The following is a 22,597-nucleotide window of genomic DNA, read 5'->3' as shown; positions in this document are numbered from 1 at the left end:
ATACATTTCAGTCTAACAAAGTTCACAAAATTAATGATTAAGTTAGTCCTTTCAGTTTATTCGATTTACGATGGCGAAAAGTGATGATGCATAAAAGAATTCTACAATTTACTAATCAATGAACAGTTAGCTTATACATTGTGGCTATCATAAAACAAAAAAGATGCCAATTTAACATTTTCCCAAAGTACAATGTTATTTGCATGGACTTCATCCTTAATAATTATTGTAGGATAATCTCAAAATTTTCTACATAACGTGATAAGAAATAGTTAACATGCGGGAAAGTTCTCTGCAAATATGCCAAAGTATAAAGATCCTCAAAAGACCTCAATGTATCTATAATTATGATTGATATTCATATTCTATCATTCTTGCTTTCAAAAATGGAATGTCGAAATATGGACAGAGGATACAGTACGAGAATCACAAACAAAATGCATCATATCGCAAGAAGTAAGATAATTATAGCAGCCAATAAAATATCCAATTGACCATCCAAATTCCACCAACGATTGAAAATTATTTATTTGTTGTTTATAATGAAAACTCCTTACTTCATTATGATACCCTACCAATTACGTCACTGATTCCAACATAATAATAGAATTTCATATTCCGATCATGACCGGCAAATTACACTCGAACTCTGGATTGCTTTTAGACAAAGAGGGCGCCTGTCGAAATGCCGAGGATGATGGCAGTACAAACGAAAGCCGCGACATCGACGATGACGATGGTCCGTGATCGAGTTGAACCGTCCCCTTCCTGCAAAGAAATGACCAAAGGGATAGAATACAAGATGAGAAGCTTGTTAGACCACATGAGACCATAGGTGAGTAGCGTTCAAGGTTAGAGTTTCTGTCATTTAGACGGTACATAGATTTCTCATAATCAAAGATGAAGTTTTCGATTGAAATCTAGAATTTTGGAACACAATTGTTTCCAAATATACCAGGCTTTGAGTTAGTTTAGTAAACAAATATATCAGGCTTTGAGAAAGTATAGTGGAATTATTTATCCAAGGTTGGTCTGGCAATTACTATTTTTCCCGAGGGGCGAAGCCCCGAGGGAAAAATAATAGTTTTGCCAGTCCAACCGAGTATTAATAATTCCCACTATGCTTTCAAATGAAACGCCTGATATATTTGTTTTATATCCTACTTTTAATAATTCAGAACCAAAATCTATGCGCTGAGCTTACAAATTTTTGATCCAAAATATAATTTTGGATATACCAATATTCTGACGTCATTATTTCACAAAACTGGATATCTAGCTAAACTCTCGGGCGCACCGGCCAGCGCGCGCTCTCTCTCCCTGGGAAAAATAGTAATTGCCAGACCAACCTTGGATAAATAATTCCACTATACTTTCTCAAAGCCTGATATATTTGTTTATTATTATACAAATATTCAATGTTGATGAGTGCGATCGTTCCGAATATTGCATGAGTGTGCAAATTGAAACAGTCTATTCAACGACGCGAAGCGGAGTTGAATAGACTGTTTCAACTTGCAACGAATGTAATATTCGGAACAACGCACGAATACAACATTGAATATTTGTTTTATACAACACCGATAGCTTACAGTTTCGACTAGATCGAGATAGGCTAGATCTATAGGTCTAGTCTATGACTAATGCGCGTTAGGTCTTATTTTGCTTACAATGTTGTCTTTTGAGCGTCGAGTAGATTTACTCCAGTAATCCCAGGAGAGTCAAGTGTACTTTCAACATAGATCCATAAAGTCATAGATCCATGAAGTCCAATTTGTTAAAGAATTCCATAAAATCAAGAAGGAAATCCAGAAGGTAAGCAGCCGTACCCTGGGAATAATCAGCTTAGCAACGTACGTACGCGCATTGTGTTCAGCTTAGCAACGTGTAAGCGCAGTGCTACGTACATCGGTCAGAGATACGAAGACGTGATTACGTATATAATTATGCGCTTATACCGCTAATTCACTTAACGTGTACGGGGCATGTCCATGGGTTCAGTGTGCCCAGGGATCTTGCAGCGCTGGCTCATTTACTTCTGCGTGCTATAGTCGACTATAGCACGAGCGTGCAATAGTCGACTATAGCACGGCTAGCATATCTTAGCGTGCTATAGCTGATTCCTCTGAATGTCATGTGACACGCTTTTATACAAATAATGAATGTGTATGCGTGCAATGGGAAGAATATTTTCATGAGATGAAAGATGTAAAGTTCCATTCAACGAGGCGTTAGCCGAGTTGAATGGAACTTTTAATCTTTCATCGAATGTAAATATTCTTTCCATTGCACAAATATTTACATTCATTATTTGTTTTATATAACTCATATAAGTTACAAAGTTTTTAAAAATGTAAAAAAGGAATAAAAAAGATAAAGATTAGGTTGGCCTATTTCCAGCAACTCCTTTTCTCTGATAATTGCTAGTCGGTGGATTACACCATGTATCGACAGCTCATCAGCCCTTTGCTTTCATGTTTGTGACGCGCATTGCTTCATGATCTGAGTCGAGCGCGCACAGTCAGTTTGATCTGCGCTAACTTCATGCGCGCAAACACACACACACACACATACACAAAAAGGTAAGTAGACATACACATGATTATACTGAGGGAGCGCTAGCGCGCGTACCGTGCAATGGAAAAATAAAAAATGCATGGTCACCGTGCAATGGAAAATTACAAAATGCACGCAGTATAATGGACCAAATATTGAACACCTTTCAACCAATCAGATGGCAAGAATCTTCGTTTGAGTTATATAACATCCAATCAGCTGTCAAGGATCTATCCATGTGTTGTATAATATACAAATAATGAATGTGTATGCGTGCAATGGGAAGAATATTTTCATGAGATGAAAGATGTAAAGTTCCATTCAACGAGGCGTTAGCCGAGTTGGATGGAACTTTTAATCTTTCATCGAATGTAAATATTCTTTCCATTGCACAAATATTTACATTCATTATTTGTTTTATATAACTCATATAAGTTACAAAGTTTTTTTAAAAATGTAAAAAAGGAATAAAAAAGATAAAGATTAGGTTGGCCTATTTCCAGCAACTCCTTTTCTCTGATAATTGCTAGTCGGTGGATTACACCATGTATCGACAGCTCATCAGCCCTTTGCTTTCATGTTTGTGACGCGCATTGCTTCATGGATCTGAGTCGAGCGCGCACAGTCAGTTTGATCTGCGCTAACTTCATGCGCGCAAACACACACACACACACATACACCCTAAGGTAAGTAGACATACACATGATTATACTGAGGGAGCGCTAGCGCGCGTACCGTGCAATGGAAAAATAAAAAATGCATGGTCACCGTGCAATGGAAAATTACAAAATGCACGGAGTAAACAATGGACCAAATATTGAACACCTTTCAACCAATCAGATGGCAAGAATCTTCGTTTGAGTTATATAATAGTATATTAAGGACGATCCACAGTTATGTTTGTGCGCATTGTGATCTGCGCATATGTTACACTCCGCGCGCTGACGTCACAATGGATGAACAGGTGATTAATCAGCTTTTGGTATGAGCTGATATTTCTCCTTATGTGCACTAACTGCAAATCCGATGTGTTTTTTATGAAGCTAACAAACTGGAATTATTCCATATGGACCTTTTTCTTCTTCAAATTCTTCTACAATTTCAAAATACTTACTCTGTAGTGCTGCAAAGTATAACGAATATAACCCCGAGTTTGAATTGAATGGTAGAGTGGTTTGGAATTTTTTCTCACAAACATATTTATACAAAGCTTTTTGTGCTTTTTGGGTTGTTTTAAAAAGCACATTTGCTCTAATAAAAGTGCTGATAGATTGAAAACGAGCATTGAACCCATATTTTTTTATGTTTGCACCTCTTAGGTATACCTTTCTCTACAACTTTGCAAAGTTTGGTGAAAATGACATGGATTTTGAATAAAGTGCATAATTTCTTGTACTTCTCAAGTTTGTTATTGAAATTTCACATTTTTGAGCTTTTGTTATCTTTCGCGCAATTTCTAGGAACTGAGAGTGCTGCTAGACTTAAAAGAGCAAACAATTAATAGCAATATAAATACATTATCCATCTTAAGGATACACTTATTAATTATATTACAAAATTTGATGAAACTTTCATGGAATTTGACTGAGTAATAGAGCTTTAAACCCATTGCTGTGATCTTGTGAGGTCTAAAAATGCCAAATTCTTTTGAATGCTCAATTCTTACGAACATCCATTTGGGTGAACTTTGAAGCTCTATAGAAAAAAATCAAGCACATGGACCCATGTTAATTTTTGCATATTTGGAATATACAGGTGCTTAAGTATCTATGCGCAAAATTACATGAATTTTCAATGTTTGGGAGCAAGACTACTGAACCATTATTTTGCTTTTTAGACGGTATTTTGCTTGTTATCAGCGCATTTTTGGGCTGTTTCAAGCCAACTATAATTTGAAAACGAGCACATGGACCCCATATTTTTAATGTTTTAACGTCTTCAAAATGTATTCCTCTACAAATATGAAGAGTATGAGGAAATAGACATGGATTTTGAATGTTTGGGAGCAAAACTACGGAACCATTCGTATTTTAGACAGTTTGGACGGTATTATAAGACTTTTGCACGTTTTCGGCGTATTTTGGGCTGTTCCAAGCCAACTCGCAACACTTTGGACACTGATATTTTAAAAACGAGCACATGGACCCCATATTTTTAACTTTCCTACACCTTTGCAATGCATTCCTCTACAATTTTGCCGAATTTAATGAAAATGACATGGATTTTGAATAAAGTGCAGCTTAAAATAAACTTTTTTTATTTTTGAGTAGATTCACGTCTTTTAAAGATTTGTATTTTGGAATTTTATGCACCATTCCTGTCAAATGAGGCCGCTGCTGACTCCAAATAGACAAGGTTTTGCCAATTAAAAGATATTAGTTTAATTCTTATCTCAATGATAGAACCCAAAGAGTAGCTGTACGAGGCACTCTCTCAGATGAGCAATCTGTTTCGCTAGGAGTACCACAAGGGTCCGTCCTTGGGCCGCTCCTTTTCTTAATATACATCGACGATTTGGTTCATACCCTGAAATATTGTAGTATTACCATGTACGCAGACGACACCACATTATATGTTCACAGTACGTCTGCACAAGATATTCAATATAAGCTTCAAGATGATATGAGTTCCTTAAAAGAATGGTTAAACGTAAATAAACTAAAACTTAACACGGATAAAACAAAGTTTATGTTAATAGGGACACCCCAAAAGCTATCTAATATTTCTATGGAAAATGTAATTATCAAATTTAATGGAGAAATTATAGAACGGTGTACAACGATAAAATGTCTTGGAGTCATAATTGATCAACACCTATCTTGGTCATACCAAGTTAATAATGTATGTAAAAAGGTGTATGCCAGCCTAAGTATGCTAAGAAGGGTTAGGCCTTATGTTGACCAAAATACCCTCAAGACTCTATACCTATGTTTAGTCCAATCACACCTTGATTATTGCTGTGAAATCTGGGGGTTGCGTTTCAATATGCACACAGATCGTATAATCAAACTTCAAAAAAGAGCGGCTAGATTAATCCTAAAATGTAATTTTTATACCCCCTCAAAAGAAATGTTTCGTGAACTCCAATGGCTCCCCTTCAACGATCGCGTTACCTATTTCAAGTGTATTTTTATGTATAGATGTATCAATGGTCTGTCATCGGAATTCTATCGTAATGTGTTTACTTTTGCAAGTGATTCTCATTGTTTTAACACTAGATATGCAGCAAAAGATAATTTGATCACCCCAAAAACTCATACCGAAATTTTTAAACACTCTTTATCTTACTCAGCGATTTTACTTTGGAACAACTTGCCATTTAATTTGAAACAGTCAAAATCTCTATCAATCTTTAAACAGAAACTGAAAGTGCATCTTTTTAAATTTTAAATTTTATTTTTGCCTTTTAATTTGAAATCAACTTTTCTATGTCTATCTAATTTATTTTATCTATATACATGTACATTGCTTTGTATGTAATTTGTTAATTAGTATCATGTTTTTAAGGATGCCGTATGCTTGCTACTCTGTTTTCTGTTATGATATTATTAAGTTATTTAGAATATTTCTGTGTATATTTCATATGTATTTAAATGTTTTTATACTTGTTTTTATCATGTATTCCAGGGCCCCACGGGAGACCAGTTTATTGCTGAGTGGGCTACCCTGGTTAAATATATTGAAATAAATAAATAAATAAAAATCTTACTTTGGTATCTACTTAGTTACATATCCTGAAAAAATGAAGTCTGATGCGATATCTACAGAGTAAAGATGATATAAACTCATTTGGTGAATTCGTGAGGTCTAAGAGAGACATACTTCTCTTGATTGCGCAACATTTTATATCATTCAAATACGGCGACTTTGAAGTCCCGTAGAAAAAAAATAATCACATGAACCCATATTAATTTTTTGCATTTTCATTATGCATAGATACCAAAGTAACTGCTGTTAGTTAGGAGAAGGTTGAGATATTAATAAATTGTTTTTTTTTTCCTTACAGTAAGCTGCCCTGGCTTCTCCCTGGGGTAGCAGCGGTAGATGAGGCCATTGTAAATACTGACGAGAGCGACGATGAGCATTCCGCCGATGATGAACCGACCAAGCCTGGTCATCGAATAGGCGGGAACCTCGGCACTAACAGCTGCAGAGAGCACCACCAATGCGACAAAGATGAGCCCTGCGAATATGATCCGTTTCCCAGCCGACGACGGTCCGATCAGGAAGACGACGAGGATGAGCCATGTCGTGATGACAGAGGAGGCGATACGGCCGTGTGTCTCTCGTCGACGTACCAATACGGAGAACGTAACACTGTCGTAAAACTCACCAGGACAGCACCGGTAGGTATACGCCTCACGCGTGACCTTTGAGTCGACGATCTCCCAGATCGGATGCTCATTCGGAGTAGTCTCTGACAAGTCGATGGTGTCCTCTATCGGATAAACGGTTATTGTAGTGTTTAAATAGGACCATGATCCGAACTTCATTCTGCATTCCTATAGTAGCAATTAAAAGAGAAGCACGCCCTTTTTTTTAGTTGTCTTGACATGATATAAAATTATATCGTAATGTATCGCTATATGTCTTTATAGGCAAAATACATGATATCTTATCGAATGAATTACAGTTCCGCGTCCTTACAAATCAGGGGCGGAACCCCTGGCGTTTAGATGGGGTGGGGCTTTGGAGCCACCCCCCCCCCCCCCCACAAAAAATAACTTGATGAACTCCTCGACCAAGAAAATATAGAAGAAAAAAAAGGAAAAACAAAAACCGAAAGGAAAAAGGTATAGGCCTAATATACTTTCTGAGTATTAATTTGGTTTGATACATCGTGAGACAACTGGTTATTTCTTCTACTCAATCCTTCACCACGATGAACCTCTTCCACATCATATTGGTATGTCATTGAAATGTATCACAAAAATAGATTTTCATTTTAAAAGGGTCAAAATTTTTGTCCGCTCGCTCAGGACTTTTTAAGAATTTTTTTTTTTTCACACATGCCGTGCTATGCCGCCTCAACTTTGTTGGCGCATAACGCAAATGCATGGGCAGCACCTTGGATTTTGACGACCGATGGATGATGTTTATTCTCAATACAAAAATATGGTGAATGTCCTTGACCCAGACTTCTCTTTTCGATATCTTCTATTTTTGGCTCTTTTAGGCTCATTCTTCTTTTTTCTCACGGATTTTTTAAATCGCCTCCTTCCCTTTTTTCTCACTGAATAAAATCGCCCCCTTTATATAAAACCAATCTTAAACATTATCATTTAGTATAATGTCAATCAACATTGACATCAGCATGTGTGTGCACCTAAGTTTGTGAAACAGGGTCCAAACATAATGAATTTGGTTTACATGTTGATCGTAGGGGTAGTCTTTCAAATCCATAGTACAAGTCGATTCCAGCTGCAAGGGAGGAAAGTAGAATATCCCGCCCATATCGTATACAACAGCAGAAGCTTCTGTCACTAAGCCATTCAGCGGTGAGTCGCTGTATAGAACGAAGTATATAAGACAGATCTCAAGATGAACATCATTAAAACAATAAATGAATGAATTTATTGTCTAATAGATGAATAAGGAAAAAATCACAAAAAAATACATGAATAGCTATATGCGTATCAACAAAAGATTGTCACTATATCAAAGTTTTTATCATATCCTGTTTCCTGTAAAATTTTATGAATAATAGTTGACGTAAATCATTAGAGCGCATACTTTAGCTAAGAAATTTGCTTTAAAGTATACATCCAAAGAATCAAAAGTATTTTATAATGACTTTATGTGGTCATCATTGTAAAGGGGAAGTATTACTAATCAGATATATAACTTCACTTTTCAAAATAGTGATCAGAGATTGCAGAAATCAGCTCTCAAAAATGATTTATTTTCATGCCATATTTCTGCCTTCCACCGGTCCTCTTGCGAGCTCCAGCTGAGTGACGTCACACAATGAGCAGTGAGCAGCTGAGCTGACACTCGCAGCCCATTTGAGACGATCTTTCCAATCAGCGTTTTTTGCTCTTAGAATTGTTTATTCCTCTTAAGATTGGTCTTATAGATAAAAGTTTGAATTTACTGAACAGTGAAAAAAGTGCACATTTAACGTATTTTGGTAACCGATATTTAGCTTAGATTTTTTTTTTTTTTTCAAGAAATATATGTGAATAAACAAAGCATATTTTCACGTAGAAATCACACTTGCGTCACATTAATGTTATAGTCAATATAAAGCATAGACATTCTTCTTTATGACTGAACAAAAATTATGAAATTTCATTAAGTAGCAAAGTCAGGAACCACAAAAAAAACACGGCAATATCCATCGCGAAATGACTGAAATTGCAGTTGAATTGCCGAAGCATTATTAGGAAACAGCGGCGAGCGGACTTTCTTTCATATATCTTAAAAATGCCTCTCAGTTAGGGCGATGGTCTGTGGCCAAATGCGTTGGCCATTGTTTTGTCATGTGCGAGGACCCTGGTTCGAAACGTTAACTCGGATTTTTTTTCTGGGTATTTTTTTTTTTATTCCTTCCCCGTCCCTACCCATCTTTTTTTTCTCTTTTTATTTTCTTGTGAAATTCTATTCAGACCTGTATTTATCAAATCTTGCTTCTTAATTGCTGCTTTTGATTTTCAAGTTCTTGATTAGATTATTTCTACTCTTATTTGGGATGGGAGGGGTAGAGTTAAAAGTCAAGTCCACATCAACTAAAAATTATTTGAATAGAGTAATTTCCCTTGTTGTTTTTACTCAAAACAGTCATATACACAAAACAATGATATGCAAATTAGAGTTGTCACTCACATCACATTCGTTTCTATTTTTTGTGGCATTTTGTTTTTTATTCTTTGCAGATTTGACGATATAGGAAACTCTTCATCTGATCACAATAGGTTATATTTACGGAACTGTTAAAATAGTAATTATATAAATTTGAATCAAAGTTTTTATGAAATTTCCTGCAATATCTTGTTATTTTTCTTTAAATTCAAATGAATTTTTGATTGCGTGGACTTCTCCTTTACTCTTAATGTAGGAAATGCATAGCAAAATTTATCCAGAAACAAAATTGTCTTAGAATATGCAAATCAGTAATTGGACACATGCTCACTTTTCTTTCATCCAGGCCACTTCCTCACATCCACCAGGCTTTCAGTCTTATAACAAAAACGATGAACCATCACACAACATTCACAGTGCTTCACAATAAATATTTCACTTCTGTTCATACATGCAATAAATATTGTGGAAAACAAATAAAAGGCGTACCCATATTCAAATACCGTTTAAAAGGACAAATATATTATACCTTTCGAGAAAAATCAGCAAGTTAAATATCTGATAACAAAACATAATTATGGGGCACTGCAAGAAACTTATGTTCAATTGCAAATCAAGCGTAAGTCTTAAATTCAAATTCAAGCGTAATAAGGTCGAGTTGCAATCGCAATTCAACTACATGTTTAATCAAAGGACTTACCCTTGATTTGGGACGTGTGATTGAGTATAACATTTCTCGCAAAATACCCTAGTAACATTAAAATTGTTCTTTCGTTTAAATTGTGTGTTATTATTTTTGACAAGCTGTATTCCTGTCCAAGTCAAATTTCTTAGTTCTCTCCAAAACTGTGCTCAAAATTGTTTCCAAGATTGATAAAGAAAAATTTTCTTTTGTATCATTATCAGTCCACGACTTGCAAACCGTAGGTCCTGGAAAGAGTGAAGAAAGAAATGGCTATACCCAAATCATAGTAAAAGGACATGATGGAATCTCCCTGATTGAGGTAGCAAGCAGAGACCAGAAGTCACCAGAGTCAGCAAGTGTGTAGATCTGTGTGTAGAAGAGAGAAAAAAAGAAATAGTTTAAATAATCAAATCAAAGTATGAATTTAATTATCGTGATGATTGATAACGTGCGGTGGCATGTAATTCCCGGTCAACAACAAATGATAGTAGGTTTAGACACCTGAAAAGTTCCACTCAGAACACTGGTGCTCTACCTCAAGTGATGTTTGTGTAGGCCCCACTCCACTTCACTACCGCTACACTACCGTACATGTACGCCACACCTACCCGGGTAGGTGTGTAGCGTAGTGTAGGCTGTAGCAGTACTCCAGTAGTGAAGTGGAGACTACACGAACATCACTTGAGGTACGGTGCTCTCTGAGTCTCTGTGTCATTACAAAGATTGCATTTATCTTCATTGTTGAAGGCATTACGCATACATATATGCAGCAACACTCTAATCAGAAAGAAACACCAGACTCTAATTTTGGCCCACCCAAGGGTTCATTACATGCCGGCGCGCACAGAAAATTCAAGCCATAGAAGTCGTGGACCCAAGAAGTGAGATCCCAGCACGCGCGACCCACTAGTTAGAAATCCACTGCCAAACGCGGTTCGTGGTTAGTATACTAATACTAACCTCGCAATACGTACTAGTAGTATACTAATACTAACCTCGCAATACGTGTGAGTGATTTTGGCCAGGAATCAGGGTAATCACTGCTGAAAATTTGTCTGGCTTCATGACATCGGCATCATGGTGATATAATTCTGTGTATAATAAAAACTTAAACATTCCTCTGAAACAGCAGATTTTCAGCCATGGTCCATACCACTCAGTGCTCCTAAATAATTTAATCGCCTGCCTGAGTCCTGACCAGTTTTAGAAATCTGTAGAAAAAATCTGCTGGAATTGTGCCACTCACACGTATTAAGTATACTAACCTCGCACCACGAACCGCGTTTGGCAGTGGATTTCTAACTAGTGGGTCGCGCGTGCTTAGCCTGGAGGCGTCTGGGATCTCACTTCTTGGGTCCACAACACACGACTTCTATGGCTTGATTTTTCTGTGCGTGGCGGCATGTAATGAACCCTTGGGTGGAATTGTGCAAAAACATTATTTCTAAAATAAAAACTTTTTAATTTTAATAGTAGTTATGCCAAAATGCATGATTCTAAACTTATATCAGATCTGTATCTGTCATCTGACCTGAATGCATCGTCAGAACAAGTACAGTTTCCAAACATGCTTACCTTGACTTTTGACTGGATCAAACAGCGTAGCCTGCAACATGCATCGGGAGCAAGTGAATGGGACCGTGCAGCTTGGAGTTTTTCAATAGTTAGTAGAGCAACACAACGAAGACTGTCGAGTGGACAAAATCGATCTTTCCAGTTCACAATTCAATAAAAAACGGGCAAAATAACACAGTTCTGGTTCCCTTATAGTCTGAAGTTGTCGAAAACAGAATTCGGATGTCACATTACATGAAGAAAACGGTAAATTCGGAAGATATTGAAGAGGTCAGTAAGGTGATTCAGTGTATTATGCACAGAGGGATAATGAGCTCGATGATTGTGTGACGTCATTATTCTCGACTGCTTTCACTGCGTGAACTGTCGGTCTGGGGGCGGCTGGGGGGCTGAGAAGGGTCTCTAATAATTTCATTTCTTGCATTTCCACGACATCAATAAGACTTTTTAGTGACATATTTGTGTATAAAAAGACAAGACCTTTCCATTCATATATAATTTGTCTATAATTATCACTTTCGTGAATTTTCTTTGGATGTATACTTTAAACGTTTTTTGTTCCCTTTTTAATACCCCTTTCACAAACCCATCCTCCAATTATCCGCCTTTAATTCAACAAAAATTGCATTCACAAACTCCGAAAAAAATCCTCACTATTTTTTACGAGCGCGCGACCAGGGGAGTGTTTCATCAACATTTTCATCCGACAAATTGTCAGATCTGACATCTTTCTCTGATGTTGATTGGCTGAGAGGTACTGTTACTATGGTAACTGTCCGATAAAGTGGGACTTGTCGGATAAAACGTCCGACAAGTCCTTTCATGAAACGCTCCCCTGAAAAAGGCGGATTTTATTGTCATGGCAACTGCACACACCCCCTCCGATTAGTCCTGCAAGTTCTGCGAGTTCTGCAAGTTCTGCAAGTTCTGCCACTCCGAACTGGAAAGTGTTGTACATTTTGTTGGAGAATGCCCAGCATTTAGCACACACAGGAAAACCCTTCTAAACTTAATAAAAGAAGACGAGGAACTGCAGTATTTTTCTGTGCATTTCAATGATCAAGAACCTCAACAATTTACCGCTTCCGTCCTGTTTCTTCCTGACGTCGAATTAGCAGATTCCTCCAGAAACGACCTCAACCTACTTGTCTTAAATTTCTTGCATAAGATTCACCTCTCTCGATCTACCTTACTCTCACATCAAAATATGTAACGCTAATGTTAATGCAGTATTAAACTGCGGATCTCCGATACAGCGGAGGAAGGATACAGAAGAAGAAGATTGGGTTGTGTTGGAAAAGGGTGACCTTTTGTGACCGCACCATGGCAATTATCCGCATTACTTTGGAAATGCGTGCACAAAGCCAAAATCTGGTCCCGATGCTGCTATTATGCGGATAATTGCAGCATCGAAATAATGCGGATAACTCTGGTCCTGCTCCGATTTTACAACCAAATTATGCGGATATTATCCGCATAATTGGGTTCAGTGTGAAAGGGGTATAACTTTTCTCCTTGCCAAACACAATCCTTCAAGTCCCTCCCCCTCCCGACCCCCCTCTCATTCGCCGGTGATGAAGATTCCTTGCATGCTACAGTCACACCAACGAAACCGCCTTCAAACCGATCGATATAAGATTTATAGGTCTGGAGCCGTGTTCCATAATTATGTGGTGGCTGTAGCATAAGGAACAGATTTGCTCTATCTCAAAATATTGGTTTGAAGGGGGTTATAGACGTGGCCGCGGGTTTCCAGAATTCGGAAACTTTTTTTACTGAAAATTTTCACAAATTTATCAAGTGTGCACAAAATCCTTCAATTTTTCTTTAGAAAATGCAAAAGTGTCCCAATGACAATCTCGGTCGCTTCGCTCGCTCACTTTTGAGTTTCTTTAAAAAAAAAATATTATGCATGTTGCCCCAGGAATAAATATGCGTATGACTATGGTTATAGAAAATATTTACACCGCGAAAATAATAAGGAACACGCTTTATCTGCGGATCTTGAAAATTGAATATGCTGAAAACACCTTTTATGAATGGGATTTGGTGAGAAAAGGAAAGAGAATAAGATTAAACTTAAGGGTACCTGTAAAGCGATATGTCAGGTACCCATATCTCAGATGGTCGGATATGAAACTCGGTGATGTTTCCAAAATCTGCGGGATTCCATGATAATCTCGGATCATTCCAACCCTGTATGAAGTGATTAAACCGATTAACCACACAGATTAATAATCCTTTATTGATATTACCTAAATTATTAAAAGTGATCACGTCTACAATTCGCCATGTTCACTATTGTCCTTAATTGGCCCGTATTCTGAAGTCAGGTTGAACGTAGACCATGGTCTAACTCTGTGCTAAAATTATGGGAAGCCAAAAGTGTCAATATTTTTATTAAGTTGTATATGTTTCTTATGTTTACTGTGCTCTTTCTTGATTCATCGATGGTGAAGACAATCATCTATTTATACTTCCTAGACAATTATCTGGTTTAAAGTTGTGGTTTAAGTATGGAAAGCCAATTGTTACATAAATCACTAACAGTAGAGATATCATATTTCAGCTCGTTTGGCTCTCAAATTATTCACAATATTATTGTCTAAGAAGTATAGATGATCGTCTTCACCACTGATGAATCAGGAAAGAGCGCAGTAAATATAAGAAACGTACAACTTAATACAAATTTTGACACTTTTGGCTTCCCATAATTTTAGCACAGAGTTAGACCATGGTTTACCTGACTTCAGAATACGAGTCAATGTCTTTGTGACGTTGTAGACCTGTATATAGGGACTTTTCGCAACCACTAAGCAGACGCTTTCTGGAACGTTGAGAATTCCTTCAAAACAAAGCAACCTTTGTCGAAAATCGGTGAATCAAAACAGCACTCTCTAAAAAAAATAGGTTTACCCAATATTGGGTAAAATGGGAACATGCATGTTGGTTGGGTAAAAAGATTTTGTAAATTTTACGCAATGTTGCGTTGAAATAGCCCAATATGGGGTAAAAAGATATACCCAGCAAACATGCATGTTCCCTTTTTGCCCAATATTGGGTAAAATTTTACTCAGTATTCTTAGAGTGCAGTGAACAAACGATATATTTGCATTTTTTCGTCAGCTCCGAATCTTAAGACGATCTGTTCTCCCTGTGCCGGTTAACAGAAAAACCTTTAGCCTGTTCATTGTGATTTGCCAAAGATTTTCAATACATTTTCAACGTTCCAGAAAGCGCCCATATGCGTAGAGGCTGCATTGCGGAAACTATATATTGGTGCACTCAAATTAAAGTGCAGCAAACTATTGGATAGAGCGATATTTATGATCTCAAATGTTAAGTTTCCATATATCATTGCTTGTCTGAGAGATAGACTAAATGATTGTATCCCAAATTACCAGAGGCGTCGATCCTGGGGGGGGGGGGCAGGGGGGGGGCGATCGCCCCACCAATGAAAATATTGGGGGGGCAAACATATCATTTTGCCCCCCCAATAATTCCGGATATGCATTAAAAAAAAACAAGATTGTAATGTTCAGCAAGCGAGATTGAGATACACAACTCGTTCTTTATTTAAAATCGTGCTCAAAATGTCCGCTTTTCAGATTGGAATATAAAAATTTTCAGCTCGCGCTTCGCGCTCGCATCATTTCTGTAGCAAAAACCCATACTTTTCATGATTAAATTGGTGAATGTAAATGTCCCATTTTCAGTTCTAAGCCTCAAAAGAACTGCTTCAATTTGCAATCATCTTTTCTTGGATATATAGCTTGTTCTTTATCAAAAACGTCCAGTAAACTGTCATTTTTTCAGATCGAAATATCAAAATTTTCAGCTCGCGCTTCGCGCTCGCATCTATTCTCTTTTAGATACAAATCTTAATCATTGGTACCACAAATGCTTAGAATATCAAGTTTTCAGCTCAGAATATAAAGAAATTTGAGCTCACTCTCGGCACTCGTACTATCTGTGTAGTGAGATACGTGTCTGTGTCTCATGAGTCATACAAATATATAGATATATACATATATATATACACTCTTAAAAACGTTGGGCAACATACGGTCCACACAACAATTGGTTAAAACATTATCCAACTCTGGGTAGTTTTCAACCAATACTGTGTAGTTTTCACCAAAAGCACACATTATTGGTTTAAAGCTACTCAGAATTTGATAAAGTTTTAACCAATTGTTGTGTGGACCGTATGTTGCCCAACGTTTTTAAGAGTGTATATATATATATGTGCGTGTGTGTGTGTGTGTGTGTATATATATATAATATATATATATATATATATATGTATGTGTGTGTGTGTGTGTGGGTGTTTTGTACGATCGAGCGCCTTTGGAACGTTAATGATTTCGCCCCCCCCCCCCAATCTGAAAAATGGATGGACGCCCCTGCAAATTACTATAAACCTGACAGAATTATAGTCTCGCTTCATAATTATCCTAGGGCTTATTCCATTACATCGGGTTAATATCACGTCCGGTCTACCCGAAGCTTTGTGAAAATTATCAGTCAAAATATACAAAAGAGCGGGTAATCTAGAACTTGGGAGCGTTTCATGAAAGGACTTGTCAGACGTTTTATCCGACAAGTCCTAAATTATCCAACAGTTACCATAGTAACAGTGCTTCTGGCCAATCAGAATAAAGAAAGATTGTCAGATCTGATAACCTGTCGGACGAAAATGTTGATGGAACGCTCCCCAGATCTTTCGGCCATTTAGGGGGCCCAGGCCTCTTCTAAAATGGTCGGGTTACGCGATTGTCCGACCCGATGCGATATCCAGGGGAGCGTTTCATGAAAGGACTTGTCAGACGTTTTATCAGACAAGTCCCATTTTATCCGACAGTTACCATAGTAACATTGCTTATCAGCCAATCAAAATCTAGGAAAGATGTCAGGGCCCCGTCTTACAATCGCAACTATGGACGGCCAGCAACGTCAACATTTATTATGCATGTTTGTTCAAAATATTTTCTAACTATAATATATATTCATGCATTCATTGTTTTCTAGAAAATTCACTGTGCTTCTTTTTGCATACATAGGACCTTGTGCAAATTTTTCGTAGAAAAAAATTATGACACTGATGGATTTCCATTGAGTTACGATTGATCGGATCAATTGTAACTCTTTGTAAGACGGGGCCCAGATCTGACAACTTGTCGGACAAAAATGTTGATGAAACGCTCCCCCGATGTAAAGCTACGTACCATATCCAGCCAGGCGTTCACATCAACGGTACCCTTGAAAATATCCTGTTTGAAAATAAATAGAAAACAAGTTCTTTCAAACTATTTTATTACGTTTCTAATCTCCATCCTATATTATTCCGATAAATGATAGGCCCAATAATCTATTCGAATGGCATTGCTATATTCTTTTCGACAATATTTTAATCATATAATGCACAATCCTTTGTATAATTCATGAAACGTTTCTATAGAATGATTTTTAAGTGTATCAATATAAATCTAATTCACAGTTTTCAGGATGATTAGGTGAAATCTTACCAACGAAATATGCCGTGTGTTGCTGCCCTCTACGTTCGTTGATATCTATTTCTATGAAATAGTGATCCTCATCAAATGGTTGGCTATAATCTGTCACGTGATCAGTAATTTATGTAGCTATACCATCAACAGCAATTATCATATTGAGATATTATTCTCCATGATTAATCAGTGTATAATGATAATAGTAACAATATCAACAACAACAATAATAGTAGTAATAAATGATATTAATAATTTATAATAATAATAATGACGACGACGATGATGATGATGATGACGATGATGATGATGATGATGATGATGATAATAATGGTATTTTGTTTCAAGACTGTCCGCACCATAAGCTGAATTGTACAAAGCTTTTACAAATTTAAAAAAGCAAAAGAAAACATAAATATAGCAATAACAAATATATATATTGCTCTTGATTTCCAATCATTATATTCACAATAATTGTACTGACCAGTTCACGCAGTTTGATTAATGTCATCCCCATACCAACATCGTTCTCTGTGTCAATTCTAGGCAGAAGCTCTTTGTTGTAATCTCTAAACAGGGAATTTCTCAAACGAGCATAATCACCAGCTGGGGGGGGGGGGGGGGGGGATAGCCAAAATCATGAAAACGAATGAACAAAACAATGAAACTTAAAACACATCGGTTTCATTAATAACAATCATTTTACAAGGCGCAGTAGAATACTCAAGTAAAAAGTATATAAACCTATATAATTTAATGATAAACAACAAATTTTAATATCCATGTCTCTGCGGTATTTAGTCCATAAGATCCTAGTTCCAAATTTTTATTTAAAAAAAAGATGCGTCGGTTGTAGGAATAGTCGCCTCTCATGAATCCGAATATTTGAATAAGTTTATTAGAACAAAATAAGAAATAAATCAAACCAAGCATTGGAAAAGTAAAAATCAAACTATATTCGGGAAGAGTGATCGGTGATTGTTTGGCTTACTATTCTGAGCAACTGCGCATGTCAGCAAGGCCACGCCCACTAGGGCCAGGTATCCAAAGTAATACTTCATGACACAGACTCTTTCTGAAAAAAAAAAGATAATGTTATTTCTTAAATTAGAAAATTACCCATGTTAATTTTTTTTTAGAATATTATCCCTTCAACTGATTGTCTAATACAATGTAGAATAATTTCTGTTTAACAGTTTGATAAAGTACAAAGTATATTTAAGCCTATATGCGCATTTATGAATAAAGCGTATCGACTCATCCGTATTTCATTTGAAAATAAGATTTGCTTTTACATTTTTAGGGAATTTGCTTCCTCTTTTTCACATATACAGGTTTGTTTGTTTTTTCTACTGTATAGTCCTATGTTTTTTTTCCCGTCACACCTAGCGGATTACAATATCAGTTACACCGTATGTGTATTTATATTTTTTCATATACATTTCTTTTTTGGATGTATTTATATACATATCACTTATAGATACATATTTACACTTACCTTCTTCTCTTAGTTTGTTTAATGCTTTATCATATATACTTATATGTCTTTTGCACATTATCAGTTGTTCCCCATTATTTTCCTTTTCCCCCCACTCTTATGCACCAGTTTATTATGCCTTTCTTTGTAACCTGTTTGACCCACCTCTCACTAATTCTCTAGTTATTCACCCCTCTATCACTGTTTTGTTCCAGATCCTGTTTGATGTTGCCTGCCTCATTATCTTAATCCCTCTTGGCCTTACTTACACTAACTTCCCTTTGTGTCTGCCTACTCCTTTTCTTTCATCCCCTTCATTAACCTGATTGGTCTTCTCTACTCACTAATGCCCCTTTTGTCTCCTTGTTTCTAGTGTTGCTGTAGCTTGTTTGTGGTCTATATTATGGTTGTTCCACTTTATATATTTGTCATTTTGCCTCCGACGAAGATTCTGCTAGGATCGAAAGCTTAGGCCCCCTTTTTGACTTTCTGAAAATAAGATTGTTAGAAGCAAATTGGTTCCTATTTAACATAAGTATTTGTAAATAGGAATATATTTCAACTATATTTTGAGAGAGATTTAATGTTATTTACTCCAAATTCAGGGTTTAAAATCAATCCAGATAGACTGTAGTTAGGAACCAATCGAATTCTAGATTCAATTTAGATCCTACAGATTCATTTTTTAATCTTAAATGATTCAGATTAAAATCCCTCGAGATTTAAAGCAAAACGTAAGATTCAAATTAAATTTATATTATATTATATATCGTTGAGATCGCAAACTTAATATCTCGCAATATCTCGTGCATGGGATGGGGGTCATTACCAGAATTCAATATGATCACCACGCAAGTATGAATGAAACTGATGAAAATCTTATCGCTTTTCGTGACATTTTATTTTGTCCAAATTACACAAAGGTCGCAGAATCAAAGTGACTAGTGGGATTCATCTCCCATTTTTCAATGAATAACAGAAACGTTAAAAAATGTATTGTTACACCCCCCCCCCCCCGTCTCTTCCCCCGCTTTCAAAACCACCCCACATCCCCTGATAAATACAATTAAAATATAATAAGTGATATAAGTTTTTTCAAACCAATCAAGTGATATAATACAAATATTTAGTACAAAGGTTGGCAAAGAGAATATAACTTGAAAGGTTTGGGACCCCTTAGAAGCAGACCTTGTAAAAGGGGTCCCTTGATGAAATTAATATAAGAACATTAAAAAACAAAGGAAGATATATATTGATGATCAAACAAACATACAGATAAAACAAAAATAATATAGGATAAGATATAAAATGATAAAACAATGTAGCAAAAATATTGATGATAAAAACAAACATACAAAAAAAAGAGAATAATACAAATATATTTACAATGATAAACTAGAAAGTAAAGAAAAAAATAATTTAAGACATTTTGCAAGCTCTCAAATAAAAAATTTTGACATGCTTTTTTTAATATTGGCAGTGTTGGACTGGATCTAATGCCTTACGGTAATCTATATCGATGGTTAAACATTACATCTCAATTTCGAAAGGGGTGAATTTATTTGACAGGGGTACGTTGAAACATACATATAGTTTCTTTAGTGCTATAAATGAGATTTTTTTTTCATTTGAATAGAACTTATCAAGGAAGATTTTGTGATATTAAAATCAACACAAAGAACATTTTTATTTGAATAGTAAGTACTATTATGGCGGTTTAACATTGTTTTAATACGTATTTTAGATGCTAAGGCGTTAAGTTAATTATGAATATGTTTTTAATGGGTAAGAACTGAAATGAATATAAATTAACTTACCTGGTTCAAATTTCAAATTCAGCTAGTGTCGCAATCGTGAATCAAACTGATGTTGGTTTCCATAGCTTTTTGACCAAATGAGAGGATTAAAACTTTGGAGGAGACAACGAAATTAACACCGAGTGTTTTCTTTGTTGCAGGTAGATAATGTTCACAGTTTTTGTTAGGGGCATGATTTGTTAGGAATTTTTGTCGCGGCAAGGTAAGGGCTGCGAAGTGACCCCCCCCCCCCCTAAATTCGAGGGAGGGGCACACATCCCCAGGGAAGTCGAGGTGAGTTCGAATCCCAAAAGTAATTCATTTCACTCCGATATCTCTTTTAACACTCTTCTCCTTCCTTCTTCTCCCCCCTTCCTCATTTTTTTCTCTTTTTTCACTTCCTAAAAAATTATACAGGGGCAGTCGCCCCTGACCCCTAGGTTGGCCCTGTTCTTGTTGTTAATATGTTATACATGCCAATCTGAGTATCATGGTTGTGTTTGCTTATATTTTTGGTGTCTTTTGCTCTAACTTGAACTGCCAGCAAGTAATTTCAAGTATAGCAGCTCTATACTTGACACCACTTAATAAACCTAACATGATAGTCAAAGATTAATTTATATACATTAGAAACACTTCAAAGTGCAAACTGGTTGAAACAAGGAAGAGAAAATAAGATATTGTTGCCGTTTGTACATTATTTTCTTTTAATTATGAAAATATGCGATTTTATATTTTACCTTACGCCAAGATATACCTTCATTTATTTTCGAACGATTTCACGATATATTTTTTAAGGCTTTTTACAGGCGCACCGATAGACTTTCAGTTTTGAGGGGAAAATATATTGAAGGGGTACATTTTTGTGACTGGGAGATCTTCAGCGACGGAGTGAAAATAGTTTCTTCCACATTTACCCAAAATTAGCCGCCCCGGGATGGCTGCTAAAAACTGGGTTTTTTGCGATCATGAAGGAGCAGTCCTCCTAAAGACTGATACATCTTAGCCTTATTCTTACAAACAAGATAAGGTAGCTCATGAGACATAAAAATTTCTTTTACATTTTGTGTTTTTACAACTGAAAATTATACAGTCTGAGCAATCATGAACAAGATGCATATTTTAATAAACAATACGAGCGTGAAGCGCGAGCTGATATTTTTTCAATATACTGACATTGAGAGGGACTTTTTAAGAACCGTTTGTAGTGATTCAATATTCTTCCTCCTATTATCTTACTTCTTCAATTTGCTGTCTTCTCATCTTTTCCAACAGGAAACAAACGTTTGGTAAAACGACACCGTTTTTCAAGTGACCAAAATATTTCACATGCGAAGAGGGGTGCGATTGGAAGCTGATATAGTCAAAAAGAAGACAAATGAATTCGGCAAATTTTTTATATTTTGTAGGTATTTATGGTGAAAGTTTGATTAATTTTTTAGAATGTTTTGTTTATTATGATTGAATTCATGTAAAGAAAAACTTTGCAATGCGCAGGGCATACGTAGTTTTGCCTGATAAACCTTCCCACGTCGGAAACATACATAATTTACCTGATCAAAAGCTAGGAGTGTACAAAAATGAAGAAAATTACAAGATTAAATCAGGAAATCAAGAAGTTTTATGTCACGATTCCTTATTGTGTTCCACAGTTCAAAGGGAACAAAATCGATACACCATTCTCCAATTTTCCAAAGAAAGCAAAAGAATCAATTTTGAAGTTTTAAGCTCGAATATCTCAGAATCGCATTAAAGAAGATGCGAAGCGATGACGTCAGTTACCATGGTGTCATTGCGGCCTGGTTCTAGACAAAATGAACCAACCGAATAAAAGCGTGTGTAGGAGAAAATGGCTGCGATCGGAATTTGATCGCTTGCAACCTATTTTTCATGTACAGACGATCGTCAGCGGCGACTCTGTTTATAGAGTTATATAAACATAAATTAACTCTATGGTTTAGGCCCAGCCCGCCATGACACCATGGCAGCTGACGTCATACTTTGGTACTATATTGCTTTCTAGCTGGAGGCAAGATAAGGATTCAAGCACTAGCAAAGGGTTATGAATACGAAATAAAGCAGTTGCTAAGGCATTAAATTTTGCTTGGCTAGCAATGTTATTGCTTGCACTTGAAGCAATTGCTTTCCGGCAATTGCTACTTTTTTATGCATCTGACCCAATATTAGGGACACGCAC

The 22,597-nt window shown here is 36.4% G+C and overlaps 1 protein-coding gene across 2 annotated transcripts; it reads right to left on the bottom strand.

Moving 5' to 3' along the window:
* Positions 1–30: 30 nt before the first annotated feature.
* LOC129276354 (neuronal acetylcholine receptor subunit alpha-2-like) lies at positions 31–20,738 on the bottom strand. 2 transcript variants are annotated; one of them, XM_054912736.2, is made up of 8 exons: positions 20,422–20,738; positions 18,119–18,202; positions 17,612–17,733; positions 16,846–16,890; positions 13,707–13,813; positions 7,927–8,062; positions 6,561–7,058; positions 31–768 (listed from the first exon to the last, which is right to left on the bottom strand). In XM_054912736.2, exons 2-8 carry the CDS (start codon positions 18,186–18,188, stop codon positions 661–663), a joined length of 1,086 nt encoding a protein of 361 aa, XP_054768711.2. In that variant the 5' UTR covers positions 18,189–18,202; positions 20,422–20,738; the 3' UTR covers positions 31–660. The 2 variants fall into 2 exon arrangements, with proteins under 2 accessions (XP_054768711.2, XP_063965399.1); XM_064109329.1 differs by lacking the exon at positions 20,422–20,738 and adding an exon at positions 18,949–19,026.
* Positions 20,739–22,597: the final 1,859 nt, after the last annotated feature.

The sequence above is a fragment of the Lytechinus pictus genome, chromosome 14 (assembly GCF_037042905.1).
Source record: "Lytechinus pictus isolate F3 Inbred chromosome 14, Lp3.0, whole genome shotgun sequence".
Taxonomy (NCBI): domain Eukaryota; kingdom Metazoa; phylum Echinodermata; class Echinoidea; order Temnopleuroida; family Toxopneustidae; genus Lytechinus; species Lytechinus pictus.
Note: the sequence above shows the minus strand (reverse complement) of the source record. Positions and strands in the feature narration are given on the sequence as shown.